This window comes from Phacochoerus africanus, chromosome 11 (assembly GCF_016906955.1).
Source record: "Phacochoerus africanus isolate WHEZ1 chromosome 11, ROS_Pafr_v1, whole genome shotgun sequence".
Lineage (NCBI taxonomy): Eukaryota > Metazoa > Chordata > Mammalia > Artiodactyla > Suidae > Phacochoerus > Phacochoerus africanus.
In genome coordinates, this window is record NC_062554.1 from 51,425,103 (window position 1) to 51,442,276 (window position 17,174).

General features: G+C 45.8%; 1 protein-coding gene across 7 annotated transcripts in view; it reads right to left on the reverse strand.

The window, feature by feature from the left end:
* Positions 1 to 17,174, reverse strand: part of SIAE (sialic acid acetylesterase) — a 39,807-nt gene that overhangs the window by 1,661 nt on the left and 20,972 nt on the right. For 2 of the 7 annotated variants that reach the window (XM_047752171.1, XM_047752167.1), the window contains exons 2-8: positions 13,786 to 13,924; positions 11,394 to 11,520; positions 9,317 to 9,488; positions 8,607 to 8,716; positions 7,619 to 7,752; positions 3,159 to 3,316; positions 1,994 to 2,186 (exon numbers count right to left, since the gene is read on the reverse strand). In XM_047752171.1, the coding sequence (XP_047608127.1) occupies positions 1,994 to 2,186; positions 3,159 to 3,316; positions 7,619 to 7,752; positions 8,607 to 8,716; positions 9,317 to 9,488; positions 11,394 to 11,520; positions 13,786 to 13,917 (1,026 nt within the window). In that variant the 5' untranslated portion in view covers positions 13,918 to 13,924. The other 5 variants (XM_047752165.1, XM_047752166.1, XM_047752168.1 and 2 more) reach the window with 4 other exon arrangements.

Here is a 17,174-nt window from a genome sequence, read left to right on the forward strand (position 1 = left end):
GGATAATAAAAGTTCACATAAGATAAATAGCTTTTGTTGGAGTTCCCGTCGTGGCGCAGTGGTTAACGAATCCGACTAGGAACCATGAGGTTGCAGGTTCAGTCCCTGCCCTTGCTCGGTGGGTTAACGATCCCGCGTTGCCGTGAGCTGTGGTGTAGGTTGCAGACGCGGCTCGGATCCCGAGTAGGCCGGTGGCTACAGCTCCGATTCAACCCCTAGCCTCGGAGCCTCCATATGCCGCGGGAGCGGCCCAAGAAATAGCAACAGCAACAACAACAAAGACAGACAAAAGACAAAAAAAAAAAATAGCTTTTGTGTAACTTGGTCCCCATGCTGTACAGCGGGCGGGGGGCGGGAGGAATAGCTTAAATCAAAAACTAGAGCACTGAGTTACAAGGGAGACAAGGCAGTGTTGTCACGTGAAGCATTTAGGGACAGCTCTCCAGAACATTCTTCCAGTGATCCTCCTGCCAAACAGCAAAGCAGGCAGAAATTTGAGTGAGTAGAGTTTCCATTGTGACTCAGAGGTAACAAACCCAACTAGTATCCATGAGGACGCAGGTTCAATCCCTGGCCTCGCTTACTGGGTTAAGGATATGGCATTGCTGTGGCTGTGGTGTAGACTGGAAGCTACAGCTCCAATTCAACCCCTAGCCTGGAAACTTCTATATGCCATGGGTGTGGATCTAAAGAAAAAAGAAATTTGAGTGAAGCAAATCTGGAGAGCAAAGAAGGGGCCCAGAAGAACTATGGCTGAGAAACTGTCCTCAGGCCAGAAAGCAATCCACTGCAGGGAACACAGAATATCCAGCTCACAAAGGTTAAATTCTGTCCTGGCCCCAGCTGTGATTCCAGGTTCTGGCGATGTAGTCCGGGTCCGGACTGCCAGCTGGGGTTCCAATTGACTACAGAGAACTCAGAATGCAGACTGCTCGGGAGCTAGAATTCACCTAAAATCTAGCATCTAAAGAAGCTAAGTAGAGCAAGTGCTGAGCACCCAAGCCAAGTGGACATGGTACTTAGGATTCCAGAGGAGGAACAGTCCTAGACAGAGTCCTGTGTAATTAGTCTTTTACATTCTTTCATCCTCTCCAGTGCCCTATTTTCATACACAGCTGCCCACAACCTAGTCGCCTAGGAATCCTAAACACTCATTTAAACGCTCCATCTAGGAGTTCACGTTGTGGCTCAGTGGTTAATGAATTCGACTAGGAACCATGAGGTTGTGGGTTCGATCCTTGGCCTTACTCAGTGGGTTAAGGACCCAGCGCTGCCATGAGCTGTGGTGTAGATGGCAGATGAGGCTCGGAACCAGCATTGCTGTGGCTCTGGTGTAGGCCGGCGGCTACGGCTCCGAGTAGACCCCTAGGCTGGGAATCTCTGTATGCCACGGGAGCGGCCCTAGAAATGACAATTAAAAAATTTAAAAACACTCCATCTAGGACTGCCTCCATCCCCACCTTAGAAGACCTTAGAAAACTCCTAAATAAGCTCTTTAATACCCCAGTTCCACAATGGAATAATCGTCACCAGATATTAGAAGAAAGTATGAAGATTCATTACAGAAATTCACAGTTATAAATCACCAAGCTTAAACCTCTTAAAGGTGACATTAAACTCAAAACAAAATCAGAATTTAGGACAGTGTGACCAAAAAAGACATGTATAGATGAGGGGATATTCTGGAGCAAGGATCCTCTCAAAAGGTAACCTACTAGTAAAGCTGCTGGCCCTTCCCTGAGGATAGACAGTTGTGGAAGGGAAAAGAGAGAAGGAGTATCATTTTATTATGGACTCATTTCCTTTCCTTAACTGTCTATCAACATTGCCTCTGTGGGAATGAATTAACAGCTGCTTATCTGTCACTCTGAGATACATAAACGCAGCCCCCTACCAACCAAGACCTGCCTCCTAGTCACGTTATAATCAGAGACGGGCCTCGGCGTGGAGATCCTGACTCCCACGTAGTATGAACCCCTCTGACTAGTCTCACCTCAAATATCTTTTTGTCCTGCCTCTGCACCAGGATTTGCTGGGAATATGTGAGGTTAAGCAGCCCCCTGTCGGCCAAAAGTTCCATCTTCTGAGGCAGTGGTCCTTGGAAGGTCAACTTCTCCCCATACGCCACGGCGCGGGCCCCCAAGTGCAGCCTGTAGGCCACCGTCTGTTTATCTCGAGGGTGGGCACTACAGGACAAAGAACAAGTAGAGGACTTTGGGTTTGAGCTCAACAATAATCAGATTAAAAAGAAAACATACAAAGCACCCTTTAAGGAGGTGAGCACCAAGTTAACTGATCCTAGCCAGTGATAAATGGCTTGTCAGCCCAAAAGAAGTGATGAATGGTAACCACAGATGGGGCTCTCGGCCTTCTATGGGCCAGAAATCTTGAAACAACTGGGGATTTGGAAGGAAGGAATAAAGGGAGAGAAGGGAGGGCAGGCAGGCATTGGTACTAACCTGGGAGAGCTCTCAAGAAGCTACTGCAACCACTAAAAAAAGCCCTGTGGTTCATCTGAATCAGCTGTTCATTACCTGGTCCCCTCCAGGTTTTATTCATTCAAAAAACATTCATTCATTCATCAATAAATATTCATGCAACCTCCTAATATAATCCAGACACTCTGTGTGGGGCTCCATTTCACACTGAAATCTCCTCGTATCCTACAGCTAGCAGGTGGCAGTCACCAGAGCTGTTCAGATACTCCAGTGGTCCTCCTCTGAGTCCACAGCAGAATTGATTTTCTGCTCTTGCTGAAGACAAGCATGGCCATGGGACTTGCTTTGGCCACTGCGATGTTAGCAGAAGCGACTTCCATTGCCTCTGGTGGAAGGATTTAATTACCAATATCAGACCCTGACAGTGGAAACACAGATCACCTTGGAGCTGCTGTTGCTCTGGATTTGTGAATGACAATGATAGGAAAGCCTCTCTATTAACCTTCTTTGGTCACAGAGTGTGAAGAAGAGATAAGGCTCTGCTGCACTGAGGCACTGAGATTCGCGGGAATTTTTGTTACTGCAGCACATGATTAATAGATCATGCTTTTAAGGTCCAGTCCTTAGGCCACCTACTCTCTGCCCCCTCACAAGTGAATGCAGAGTGAAGGCCACAAAAAACATACATTATTGTTTAGGCAAAGACAAAAAAGCACCAACCTGCCAAAAGGTGAATTCCTATCACAGAGATCCATAGCTACAGCCATGAAAGTGTTGGGCATCCTTAGGTTGGGAACGTAGCCAAAGTCTGCTGTTTGATGCCATCGAATGTGGGGAAGTCCATCACTGGAGGTTGCACCAGACAGAAATGAAGATAACTAGAAAGTAGACATTGTTGTGTCAATTTTATTGCATAAGAACCCTACACTGGAGTCTTTCACAAGTAGACCCTGCTTCTGCTTCACCTGCTTCGCTCACTTGCTCATTCAACACATTATTTACTGAGCCTCCTATCCTTGTGGCTGAACCTCTCATCCCACAGGCCACAGTGTAACTCTGCCACCCCTCTCAGCAGGAAGTGAGTCTATTTCTCCTCCCACTGAACCTAGGCTGAGCCTGTGATTTTCTCTGACGAAGAGAATACTGCAGGGGTGATGCTGTGCAGCTTCTGAGTCTGCCCTTGCCTCTGACTTCATGAATCCTGAGATGGCCATGTAACAAAAGTGCAGCTACCCTTCCTGGAGAAATGTGGAGAGAGCAGCCTTGGAAGTTGGAAGGTCATGAGGAGAGAGGCATTAATGTCCCAGCCATCCCAGCTGAGGGACAAGTTGTGTGAATCCTTCAGACTGCAGCCACATGAGCAAGTCTGGTTGACATTACAGAGCCAAGATGGGCCATCCCAGCTGAGCCCTGCCCATAAAATCCTAAGCAAACATAATGGCTGACGTTGTAAGCCCCAAAGCTCTAAGGTAGTTTGTTACAAAGCGATAGGTAACTGATATATCTGTGTAGAATACATGGCCAAACACTGCAGGGAAGCAGAGAGGAATTTGCCCTGGAACAGGTGGCAAATTGCAACAAAGACCCCAATTCTTCACACCTTCCACTAGCCACACCCTGTCACCATATGGCTTTATGGTTTCTCCCACTAAGAGAAAGAGTGTATTTTCCCACTACTTGATTTTTACTAAAAATCTCTTATGCAAATTGGCATTAACATATGACACGATAAAAGGTGCTGAAGCTTCACAATGAAATTTCATGAAAACTAGAAAAAGGGAATAAAAAGATCCAGTGAGTAATCCTACCACGTCCCATACAACACCAAAAAGAAAATTCAAAGTGGAGCCATGTTCAAACCAATACAATGATAAGGATCACTGAAACAAGGACACTAGAAAGTGTTGAGTGTGAGTAATGGCCTGAAGCCCTCAGGGAAAAGTGCTAGTAGCAGTCACTCAAGCCAAGGAAGTTGTCTCAAAATGGCAGTTTGCTGAGTATTCCTGCCACAATTTTCCATTCTAGTTCATGGTTGCACAACTACAAACCGGCCACAAGGGGGCACCAGCATACTCCACACCCCAGTGAAATTCCTGTGTTTTTCCTAAACTGAGATAAAGCAGGGCACTTGTCCCACAGTGATTAGTAGAAATACTGCTGCTAATGAAGTCATATAACAGCCAAAGAATACGAAAGTGGCCACATTCAGAGGGCTTTACAATAGCTCTGTAGTTTGTAGTGTATAAAAAACACACTCCTGGAGTTCCTGTCATGGCTCAGCAGAAACAAATCTGACTAGCATCCCTGACGACGCAGGCCCGATCCCTGGCCTCGCTCAGTGGGTTAAGGATCAGGCATTTCCATGAGCTGTGGTGTAGGTCGGAGACATGGCTTGGATCTGGCGTTGCTGTGGCTGTGGCCTAGACCAGCGGCTATAGCTCCGATTTGACCCCTAGTCTGGGAACCTCCATATGCCATGGGTGTGGCCCTAAAAAGACAAAAAAATAATAAAATAAAAAGCACACTCTTAGGGACTCCAGCCCTGGACCCTGCTCCTCTCTCTCCCTCTCCACCAGATACATGTGTCTAGCCCTGCTCTCTCTCCATGTAGTTCTGAGTTCTGCCTCTGTAACTGTGCTCCAGTTATTGCCACCATCATTTCACACTCAGCACTTTTATCAAGCCACTTCAATTTTCCCTATAGACCAACTGTCCCTCCGGATTTTTCTGGCTTCTCGCATTAATAATAAAAAACACTGACATGATCTAGCATGTGCCAGGCTTTACATAGATTAACTCAATGAATACTTAACAAAGAAGTTCAGTATCTTGTAACAAAGATGGGTCAGAGCTGGGATCTGACCAAGCAGACTAGCCCCAGACCATCCTCTGAACCATTACACTGTCATATTTGATAGTTCCCTTTGAAGGTATACATTTATACTCCCAGTTTTCTACAAACCAGCATGATGATGATAAAGTTAACACCCAAGGTGAAGGGGCTTCTACTAAACCATGAGGCACAAGTGCAAGACCACTCTCTCTGCTTTATGTTCTATTTCCAGCACCTCACACAGTTCATAGCATATAATAAGCATGCAACACATATTTCTGGTCTGAATTGGTTGAAGTCACATTCAAATCAGCATGTACACAGGCTGAGAGACAAAAAAAGTACCCCAGAAGACCAAATGCAGTTGCCACCAACAGTAACACAGAACTGGTGACAGGAGTTGCTATTTTGAAAATAATGAGCAGAATAATCTTGTTCAAAGTCAAAACAAATGCAAGAAAGAAGAAAGAAAATAACTGTAAAGTAATTATAAGTGGAAACAAGGTCTATAAAAATCTTTATCCAAAAAAGGTATGTGAAATAGGACGAGGTAGAGGAGATGGGAGGATGGTGAGAGGAAAGCCTGTGTGGGGTCTGCAGAGGCAGACGCCTGGACGTAGGTGTGTCCAGCCCAAATATTAAAGTCTATTCCATGTCTATGCTATGAGTTGGGCCTTGTTTTTGTAGCACCTTACTTATTCAATTCCTGTGTTCCAGAAAAGTCAGAACCACCACCCTGCTAGAAGGTCTAGGTCTTCGAGGGGTCATAGGAACAGGTGAAGCAGAGCAACTATGAACTTCGTTAAATATGTTTATTTCTTTTAGACAATGCTGAGAGCAGAATCCCCCTGACTAGGTACCACTGACTGAAAGTATGGTTTCCCTTGATGACAGATATATTTATTTGGGGGCGGGGGGGGGCCTTTTTTTTAGGGCCACACCCATAGCATGTGGAAGTTCCCGGGCTAGGGGTTGAATTGGAGCCCACAGCTGCCGGCCTACACCACAGCTCACAGCAACACCGGATCCTTAACCCACTGAGCGAGTCCAGGGATCAAACCTGAATCCTCATGGACACCAGTCAGACTTGTTTACGCTTCACCACAATGGGAACTCCTTGATATATTTTTTCATTTGTGTGCTAGACCACATTTAATGAGTGCCAATCAATTAGGTACTAGGGATGGAAATGTGATTCAGGAAAAGTGGTCATGTGCACCTGCATGCCAGCCAAAAGGGGATGTAGAAGGGAGCAGCCACACCTATGGGGACAGAGTCTGGATAGTCCAAGAAGGCTTCCTAGCTGATATGCCGGCTGAGATCTACGGGAGGAGTGACAGTTACCTAGGGGAGTTCAATGGGCACAATGGATTAAGAATCCAACTGCAGCAGCTCAGGTCGCTGTAGAGGCAGTGGGTTAAGGATCTGGCGTCGCAGCTGAGGCTCAGATTCAATCCCTGGCCCAGGAATTTCCATATGCCATGGGGTGCAGCCATTAAAAAAAAAAAAAAAGTTACTCAGGAAAGCATGGCAGAGAGAGATTGTTCAGGCAAGGAGCATGTGCAGTGGGCTGGCGGTGAATGTGCATCACTCTAAGAGGTGGAAGGGCTAACACCAAGTTCAGGAGGGTGTGCAGAAGTGGACACTCACACTCACTTGCTAAGAGTATAAATTTATACTAATTGGCAAATTGCCACAGAGAAATTTGGGGACATGCTCAAAGCCTTAAAAAGTATCCAATTTAACCTAATAATTTCATTTCTAGGAGCTTATCTTAGGGAAATAATTAAGCACGTATGCAGTGATTTAGCTACAAGGAAAATAAATACACCACTGCTTATAGAAGCAAAATGTTTAAAGCAACCTGTGGAGACCTAGTTAACTAATTTATAATACAGCCACATCTCAGAATCCAATAATTATAAATTGTGCTGAAAATATCTACTGGCATGGAAATAAATTCACAATATGACACATGTTCATACTAAGAAAAAAAGCAAGATATGGTACAGTATTATGGTGTGGATCCTATTTCAAAAACATATGAGCAGAAAAGGTGTGCTTATTTCTGGATTGTGGAATTGTGGATGTTTTTAGCTTATTTTTTTGCCTTTCTTTTAGATATTTCTTTAATGAACGTGTACTGTTTTTTAGTAAGAAAAAATATTAGTTACTTATTAGCTTTTCAAAGATTGAATTGTCCCATCAGTGAATTGAGATGAATTTAATTCCTACATTCAGTTCTTGACCAGTAGACAGGCTATGAGGGCAAGAAAAGGAATAGAAAGAGACCTCACCAGCACCTCCCCACACCAGTGCCCATGAACCCTCTCCCCTGGGCACATACCTGGACAAATCCAAACGGGAAGAAGCGTTCTGTCTGCCCCTGGGAGCCACGGTGGAAGGTTTGGCGCCAGTCTTCGATCAGCGCAGGGAACGTACAATTGTACAGGTCCCTGTTAAAATTTATATTGGATTCCCCTAAAAACAGTCCATACTGTGAGACTGGGATAGATACAAAGATGGCCACACATCCCCCCCTCCATCCATGCCCTTAGATCATGGGCCTTCTTGGGGTCTCTCTGGACAGGCCTTATGCTTGCTCAGGCTGATGGGGCATCAGTGAATGTAACGTAAGTAGAGGCTTGGAAAGCAATTCAGCTCTGGGGTTTGTTCTCTCCTGATAGACTTGGAGCCCTGAAGCTTCTATGTAAATGATAAATAAGTCTGAACCAGCTTTCTGAAGGATGAGAGGCCCCAGCAGACAGACAGCCTGGGTCAAAAGACATGAGGGAGGAGTTCCCGTCGTGGTGCAGTGGTTAATGAATCCGACTAGGAACCATGAGGTTGCGGGTTCGGTCCCTGCCCTTGCTCAGTGGGTTAACGATCTGGCGTTGCCGTGAGCTGTGGTGTAGGTTGCAGACGTGGCTGGATCCCGAGTTGCTGTGGCTCTGGCGTAGGCCGGTGGCTACAGCTCCGATTCAACCCCTAGCCTGGGAACCTCCATATGCCGCGGGAGAGGCCCAAGAAATAGCAATAGCAACAACAACAACAACAACAACAACAACAACAACGACAAAAAAAAAAAAAAAAGACATGAGGGAGAGGCCATTTTAGGTCATTCAGCCACCAAACAACCTGGCAGGTGGCCAAAGACATATAAATGATTCTAGCAGAAATTATCTAAAGCAGCCCAGACAGAAAAACTTGCCCTGCTAACCTAGAAAACAGTGAGCTAAATAATTATTACTGTTTGAAGTCACTAAGTTCTAGGTTGGTTGGTTATACAGCAAAAGCTAACTGCTAAGAATGGGAAAAGCAAATTGAACACTCACCCTGGTACCATATCACCCCTTTCAGAGTCATGTTATGTAGTGGATGGACCATGGCATTCCAGAGAACAGAGTTTTCACTGGGACCGGTTTCAAAATCAGATGGTATGAACCTGAAATCAGTAAGGTGCACAAGTGTCAGGAGAGAGCTGGTGACTGATCACATGATAACCCCTAAGCTGGGCATCTATCCAGCTTCACTTGGGGCAAACTCCTGATGAAAGCCACAGCGTTTAAGTCAACCACTCTGTCCCCATGAGGAAATGTGAACAGTCTCTGAATTTTACTCCAGGCTCTTCCCGAGGTAAGTATATCTGTCAGCTTTCTCTTAAGTTCGGAGTGGGGTCATCTCCATTTCCAGATAAAGTGGTTAAAAACAGAGAAGGGTATTTTATAATGAGTCTATCACACAGGCAATAAATTTATTTAACTAATATTTAGATTGTTGTAAGCTCTTTGCTTTTATAAGCAATGCCGTGATTACCTTCCTTGAAGCTAAATCATTACATACAGCCTTACTTATTTCCTTTAGATAAATTCTCAGAGGTGAAATTGCCAGGTCAAAAGGCACAGGTTTTTGGTTTTTTTTTAAGACTCTGAACATGTCCCTAAACTGTCTCTATGAAATACTTTATGAATTTACACTTGTAGCAGCTGTGTATAATTTCCTGGCAGGCTTTTCCACAGAATGGTGGATGCTTTTTTATCCTTACCTAGGGACCCCACAGGCTTTCAGTGACCTTTCAGATGACCAGGCTTCAATGGGCGTCCCAGCCCAGGAGGAGGCGATCAGCCCAACGGGATACTGCAGAGTGTCGTACAGGTAACGCCCAAAGAGCCAGCACACTGCTGACATGTACTTAAAATCTCCATGGCCCAAGTTTTCTGTTCAGAGAAACAGTTAAAGAAAAACAGGGAAAAAGCAGATGGATACAGACTGTGGCTCCTAAGTGGGTCGAGGTGAGAAGAATGGGTGTGGGTTAGGCCTTGCATTCCTTTCTAAGACATTCCAAGACTAGGATAAGACTGAGAGGCAGCTGTCTCGACAGCAGAAAAACTAAAGCTCTCTGCCAGGCATGCAGGCTTTGCCCCTGCTTCCCCACCAACATGCAGGTCCCTGAGAATCTAGGACTATTAAGACTCCTCTTCCACAGCTGAGAAGCAGAAAGGCCTTGGGCCCCTACTCCTCTTACCCAGCATGCATCCCACTTAGCTCTGAAAAAGGGAACAAGCAAGCATGGAGCATGTGGAGAAGAAAGGTATTTCTGGGAGTTCCTCTTGTGGCTCAGCAGTAACAAACCTGACTAGTTTTCATGAGGATGTGGGTTCAATCCCTGGCCCCACTCAGCAGGTTAAGGATGTGGCATTGCCCTGACCTGTGGTATAGGTTGCAGACTCAGCTCAGATCTGGCATTGCTGTGATGGTGGTGGAGGCCGGCAGCTGCAGCTCTGATTTAACCCCCAGCCTGGGAACTTCCATATGCCATGTGTGTGGCCCTGAAAAGAAAGAAAGAAAAAGAAAAGGAAAGGAAAGGAAATCTTTTTCTGGAGAGTTTCATACCCAATTTTATAGCTGTGGTAATGAAAACAAGAACAATCAATGGGGAGTTTGGCCAAAAGGGAGCAACAGAAACCAAAATCAGTATTTAAATGTTCAGCATCGCCTAGCTGGTTCATCCATACAGCCCAGAAACCAAAAAGGGCCAGAATGGGCAATTTCCATATCAGAAGAAAGCTGATGAACAGGGGGACATGCACACATATAACTGATAGGATCAATCCAATTCAGTAGCTGTTAAAGAACCGTTACGTATAAATCACTGGCAAGGCACGTGGACAATCCAATCTCAGTACAGTTCTGGCCCTCAAACCTCTGATAGTGTAACAATGGGAACTGAAATCAATGGATTGAGCACCTACCAGGTGCCAGTCACTTCTAGATGACTGGGATACAGTATTTAAAGACATATGGAGAGACATGGAACCTCTCCTCAGAGGTCTTATATTTCTACAGAATAAGACAAATATCTAGCTGAGTAAAGTACATGGCAAAATATGGTTTAGCGCGTTAAGAGGTACAAACAAGTGTGAAGAGGTTTCAACAGCTGAAGAAAGAATATGAAATGAAAGGCAGATTGTAAAAAGCCCAGTAAAGATGGATCTTCCCTGCGCTCCCATAATATCAGGTGCTTAGTGCCTCCCTCACCCACTAAACCACTAGGACTTCATCTCATTCGCTTCCATACTCCCCATGTCTGGAACCCAAGAGAGAGTCAGTGAATGTTTGTTGGCTGGTGTTGGGTGGCTGTGGGTAGCTGGAGTAAAGGTGGGTTCACTGATGGGTAAGTAGAAAGAAAAGGTATTTAAGAGCTAAGGAGAGGAACTCCCATTGTGACTCAGCAGGTTAACGACCCAACACGGTCTCCATGAGGATGTAGGTTCGATCCCTGGCCTTGCTCAGTGGGCTAAGGATCCAGCATTGCCACAAGCAGCAGCATAGGTCACAGATGGTCACAGGTCACACTTGGATCCGGTGTTGCTTTGGTGTAGGCCACAGCTGCAGCTCTGATTTGACCCCTAGCCCAGGAACTTCCACAAGCCCCAAGCGCAGCCATAAAAAAGGGGGGGTTGGGGAGAGAAGTGACAAGGCCTTGAAAGATGGGCAGGAACTCAACAAACAGGGCTTGCATTCTAGGCAGAAGAAACAGTAGGCACAAAGGCATGCAGAACTGGAAAAAATGTTATAAGTATTTGACTAGAGCATAGATTACAAAAGGAGATTAGTATAACCTGAAAGGGAGGCTGGAGTCACATCTTGGACTGAAGAAAATGGAAAGCCACTGGAAAATGCTTGAGCATGAGGGTGTGTGCTGGGCAAAACAGCCTGCAACGACGTCCATGTTCTGAGGCCTGGAACCTATGGATGAACCTTATGTGGCTAGAGGCTCATTGTAGATGTTACAGGGGTAAGGACTTTAAGAGGAGGTGGTTGTCCTGGGTTTTCCAGACAGGTCCAATCTAATTACAAGAGTCTTTAAAGTCAGAGACCATTCCCAGCTTGTTCCAAGCTACAATCAGAAACATGATGACAGCAGAAGAGGCAGGAGAGACCTGGAACGTGAAAGGGGCCTGACCTACTATGCTCGTCCCCAGACACGTGTGCTGCCTCACCTCTTTCAGGTTATTACGGAAATGCTGGGATTTCCATGGCCACTCTAAACCAGAAATCATCACCCCATCCTAGGCCCGAGAGCCAAACTGCCACCCTTTCCTAATGGTATTTTATATACTTATTTTTGTCTCGATACGCATCGCTATCTAAACTATCCCTTGAAACTCAAAAATTTAAGAAGTTTTTTCTCTCAGGTTCAGAGAATAAAGGGAGCCAGTAGCAAGGTATATCCTGAGTGTTGGATGGCAGTAAGAGAGTGTCTGCCATGGCGAAGCAGGTTAAGGATCCCACTGTGGTTCGATCCCTGGGCTGACACAGTTAAGGATCCAGTGTCACTGCAGCTGTGGCGTAGGTTACCGCTATGGCTTGAATTCAGTCCCTAGCCCAGGAACTTCCATACGCTGCAGGTACAGCAGGGAAAACAAACAAAAAAAAAAGGGTTCACAGACCAAAGGAGTCATAAACACATGGACCCAAATCTATTCAGTTCCTGAGTTCTTGTAGGGAGAGCTCAGATGGTGCAGCACTGAATAGTACCAGACACAGTATATAAATCACTAATTTTACTCCTCATTTTCTATACCCACGACCTCCACCCCCACAGGGGACTGTCAGCTCCAGGAGACCAGGCGCTCTTGCCTGCTCTTTATTCACTGCTATACCCCCAGCAGTTAGAATAGGGCCTGGTGCATAGTAGGCACTCAAATATTTGTTGAATGAATTACAACTTGAAAATGTAGGTGCAACGGAGGTTACCAAGGAACGCTCATACAGGTGAAAGAGGAAAGGGACTAGAAAGGGCACGAGGGGCCACATCTGGAGGAAGAGGTTGAAGAGAGGAAAGAAATGAGGAGGGAGAGGACAGAGCAAGAGAAGAGGGCAAAGGAAGTACCACAGGGCTGAGAGGAAGGTGCAGTCTCTAAAAGCAGTGGTCAGCGGTGTCAGTGCTACAGGGCGTCCAGAGTGCAGCCCCGGAAGGACAGCAGTAACCTTGGGGGAACAAGGTGCTGAGATGGACCAGAAGCCAGGTTACAAAGTGTTAAAGAGCGAACATGTGGGAAAGCAGTGAAAAGAATGAAAAGATGTTCTTAAAAGGCCTAAACAGGAGTTCTACTATAGAGATACACGTTCGGTCCTGCCCGGCGCAATGACCTAAAGATTCTGCATTGGCACACCTGTGGCATGGGTCACAGCTGGGGCTTGGATTCGATCCCTGGCTGGGGAACTTCAATATGCCTCCAATGTGGCCAAAAATAAATCAATTAATTAATAGGTTTAACAAAGCAAAGGAGAGAAGGGTGTGTGTTGTCCTTAGCTTTTGGTCTTGTTAGAATAAAAGAAAAGATAAGCTCTGAATGAAGGGACTGTGTCTGTCCTGCTTATGCTGTATCCTTGGGGTCTAGAACAGAGCCTGACGCAGGGTAGGCCTGAAATTGAGCAGACTGCACAGTGGGTAAAAGAACAGAGCCTGAGGAGTTCCTGCTGTGGCACAATGGCATTTCTGCAGCACCAGGACGCGGGTTCGATCCCCGGCCAGCACAGTGGGTTAAGGATCTGATCCCTGGTTGGAGAGTTCCATCTGCTGGGCAGGGCAACCACAAAAGAAGAAAAAAAAAAAGCAGAGCCTGAGGGACAAGAAGAGGCCCTGGAGGAGTTAAGAGCCCACATCAGAGGCAGCCCTGAAAGAAAACAGCTGGTTGTATTCAGCCACAGAAACCAAGCAAGAAGAGGGAAAGAGCACCAGTGCTGAAGAAACGCTGGCGGAGCTCGTGCTGAGTGGCCTCCATTGGGCCAGCGAAGTTAGAGGAAGGATCATCTGCTCAGAGAAGGGGGAAGGCTCACTGTGGAGTTTCCAGAAAAAATGTAGGAAATGGGTCCCATCAGGAATAGGGGTGGGGGAGGGCCGATGAATAAAAGGATGGGTGAACCATGACAGAGAGATCAGAATCAATTCAGGATCAGATTCCATGCAGGCTACCAGCCCCTCACAGAGAGGTGGCAATCACTCACCTGAGGTAGGCTTAGACCATCGCAGGTCAACCCCAGCAAGGTCCTCCAGCTCTTGCAGGGCCTGACTGAGGGACACGGCGAGGATGCGCACAGACTGATAGGCGGCAGTGTCAGACAACTCGCTTGTGGCATTAAATATCTGGAAAAAAATAGGAATGTCATTTCTTATCTCAACCTAGTGGATGGCCAATGGTCCTACTGCCTCCTAGAAAATACTACTAACGCTCTTAGCTCCTTCTGAGTCTTCAGGACACCAAAACCAAAGGAACAGCCAAAACCAATGATGGGCTGCTCCAGATGACCTTGATCCACCTTGACCAACAGAGACCATGATAAACCACATCCCCCAACAAAGAAATCTGAGATGTCAAGGACAAGTCTGTACTAGATGAGAGGAGCTGTGGACTGGTTTAGGCTGAAGAAGGCCAATATCTTGAAACTAAAATACTTCTATTCAGAAAAAGAACCTGCTAACATAAAACCATGGCATTAAGTTATTTCAAAAATGGAGCCAAAAAGGCTGTGGGGAGGTAGGTTTATATAATCCATTCCCCACAAGAGGAGTGTATTCAAAAGGAACACATCTGAGAAATGTTCGCTGAACAACTAAAACATACTGAAATCAGTCTCAAAATGCCTGTCTTCTCATCTCAGTCCTGGCAAATTACCAAAGAAAAGCACACGAGGCCTGGCCATGTAATAGGTGGTGTTTCAGGTAATTGCAGAGAACGTCCCAAAAAGCCAGACAAAGAGGGTCCATCCACAGACACATCACTTTCTCCCAAACCACTTTATGAAACCTCATCTGTCGCCAAGAGCATGACAGGAATGGCCTAGGGTTCCTCCTACATGGATGCCTATGCTACACCAAGGGGTTCCTTTGTTAGTCTTATTAAGCATCAACGTCTATGAGCTTACACATAAGCGCGCTTTCCTTCAATCCTGATTTTTCAGTAGTTACATTTCTTTTGGGTTTTTTTTTTAATGTATCATGAATAGATTGTTTTTCTTTAGTATTAGTGTTGTTTTTTCTAGTCTTCTCTCCATCCCTCTGGACAGTCTGGTCTTCCCAAAACAAAGGGCTAATAGGAGGCTCAGGAAGCCCAGTTATCCCTGGCCTCAGGGAACAAGAGCTCCAGCTGAGACAAGACTGCTACAGCAGAGGCACAGGAGGCCCGGACGCTTTCCATTGGCCGCTGGCCACAGAGCGTGCAGCTGGCTTGCTTCTCCTCCCACCCACCACAGAGAATACAGCTGGCCCTGCAGCCCACAGTGTGGGGGAACCTTGGAGCAGCCAGAGTGTCCCCCACAGAGCATTTCATTGAAATGAGCTGCCCCTTGAATCGCCTTCTGACTTGCCACTGAGCCTGCTGTGGCCAACAAGATGGCCAGATGCAAAAGAAGTGGCTCTTTTGGCCACAGTGGGAGCTGCAGCCTGAAATGCTCCCTGGGTGACAGCAGCTCTTAGGCCATCAGGGTTACTGGTCCTTCACATGCGGCCTCAGGAAAATTCCACAGGAAATCCAGACCTGCTTGGTTCAGGCTCTTGCCTGGCAAGTTTCATGTAAAATAAACATTAAAGAGTAAGAACAGGATAATGTACTCACAGTGTATTTTGGCAGGGAAATTATTTTTCAGCAGCAAGTACCTGTAAAAAGTCTCCTCTTGAAATTCAGTTCTGCACCAAGCGCTAAGGATCATATGTTGCTTCCATGGAAACAGTGGATAAAACTGCTTTCATTCTCTCCACCCACACCAGCTTCCGCACCGACTGGGAACTCCTCCTCACACTGAGCCGCCAGCTTGGGGAGGCAGCGCGGCCAACATGCTCCTGTCTTTTAGACCCACTGCTAACACTCTAGACTATTGCAAGTCCAACAGAATTGGGGGGATGGGGGTGGTTGGCATCCTCCTCTATTGTTACCAGCATACAGGACTGCATCCAAGGCATTGGCTGGAAAACCTCCATTTTCAAACTCACATTTGTGCATTATTTCAAGCCGAAACCCAAAAGCCACAGAAAGTGTTAGCAGAGATGGGGGATGGGAGAAAGTCTGCTGTACCTGGTGACAATTACTTCTGAAATCAGTATCCTTTCCCAGAATCGCCACGCCTTTTTGACGGATTCATTTCCTCAGGGATATTGGCAGCAAACTTAGGAATAAAGAGATTTCAGGAAGATTTTCATTTAAATGACACTTGGTTTCCCTGCTGATGAAAGGGGAAGCCTTACTCCATCTGCTGAGATCAAATTTCATCTCATCAAACACCTCAGTGTAATTATTTTTCTACCAAGTATTGAAATGAGGATGTAAATGAATACCAAGGTATTTGAAGTCATTAAGGCTGCAGCGACTGGGAGAGCCTCTGCTGCCTCCCTGGGGACCTGTGGTTCACCATCAAAGCAGCTGCTCACTGGTGTTCATTTTGTAACCTTTATACCACATTCTTGAATTAATGAAGAAACGTCAAGAATCTATTTCCTTGGAGAATCTTAGCATGGGGTCTTTGTGGGGGAGCAGTGTGTGTGTGTGTGTGCGCACGCACTGAAGGACACAGGGAAACTTAAAAGACTGTGAATCTGTATGTTACTTTACCTTCTCTTACAGTAAAATACAGCAAATTTAAAGTTGAGAGAATAACTATAAATAAGCCCCTGGGAATCTTTTATTATAATGTGGTAACCAGCAGCCTTTCCGGATGTTAACTCCCCTATTTGTAAAGTAGGAGAGTGGGGGCTGCTGAGATACTGACAAAGGGGTTTCCTATCTAACACTGGTCATCATCTTCTGAGCCTAACTAGAAATATCCAAGTCTTCAGACATACCCTGACTTAGGAGGAGACAGATAAACATTTAGACTTTCCTCCATTTATAAACATCTCACTCAGTGTTATAAATAACCCTTGATTTTAAAATTCCACTTTACCCGAATGACAAAATGGGCATACAATCTGCCATTTCCTTCATCTGGCTGGTTATAGTGGAAATATTATCTCCTCAGAAAAATCACCTGGAGGGAAGAAAAGAGACACAGAAACACCGTGTGTGCACGTGTGCGTGCGTGTGTGTGTGTGTGTGTGTGTGTGTGTGTGCGCGTGCATGCACACGCGTGCACGCGGGGGGGGTCCTCAAGGGAAAAGGAGCAAAAGGAATAAAGGAATTATGTGATGCATCCTTTTGATCAAAAAATAAAGTTCTACAGAGTGTTAAGAGACTAGAAAACTTGGCTTTTGGTCCTGTCAGCACCTAAAATGCTGTCTTGCAGACTAAGTGCATGATTTTAAACAAAAAAAATAAAAAATTAACACTTGGCTGTTTCAAATAGAATCTTTTTTTCTCTTTTCCCTGTATCTCTGAGCTTATCGCCTTGGTTTAATATAGAAGATG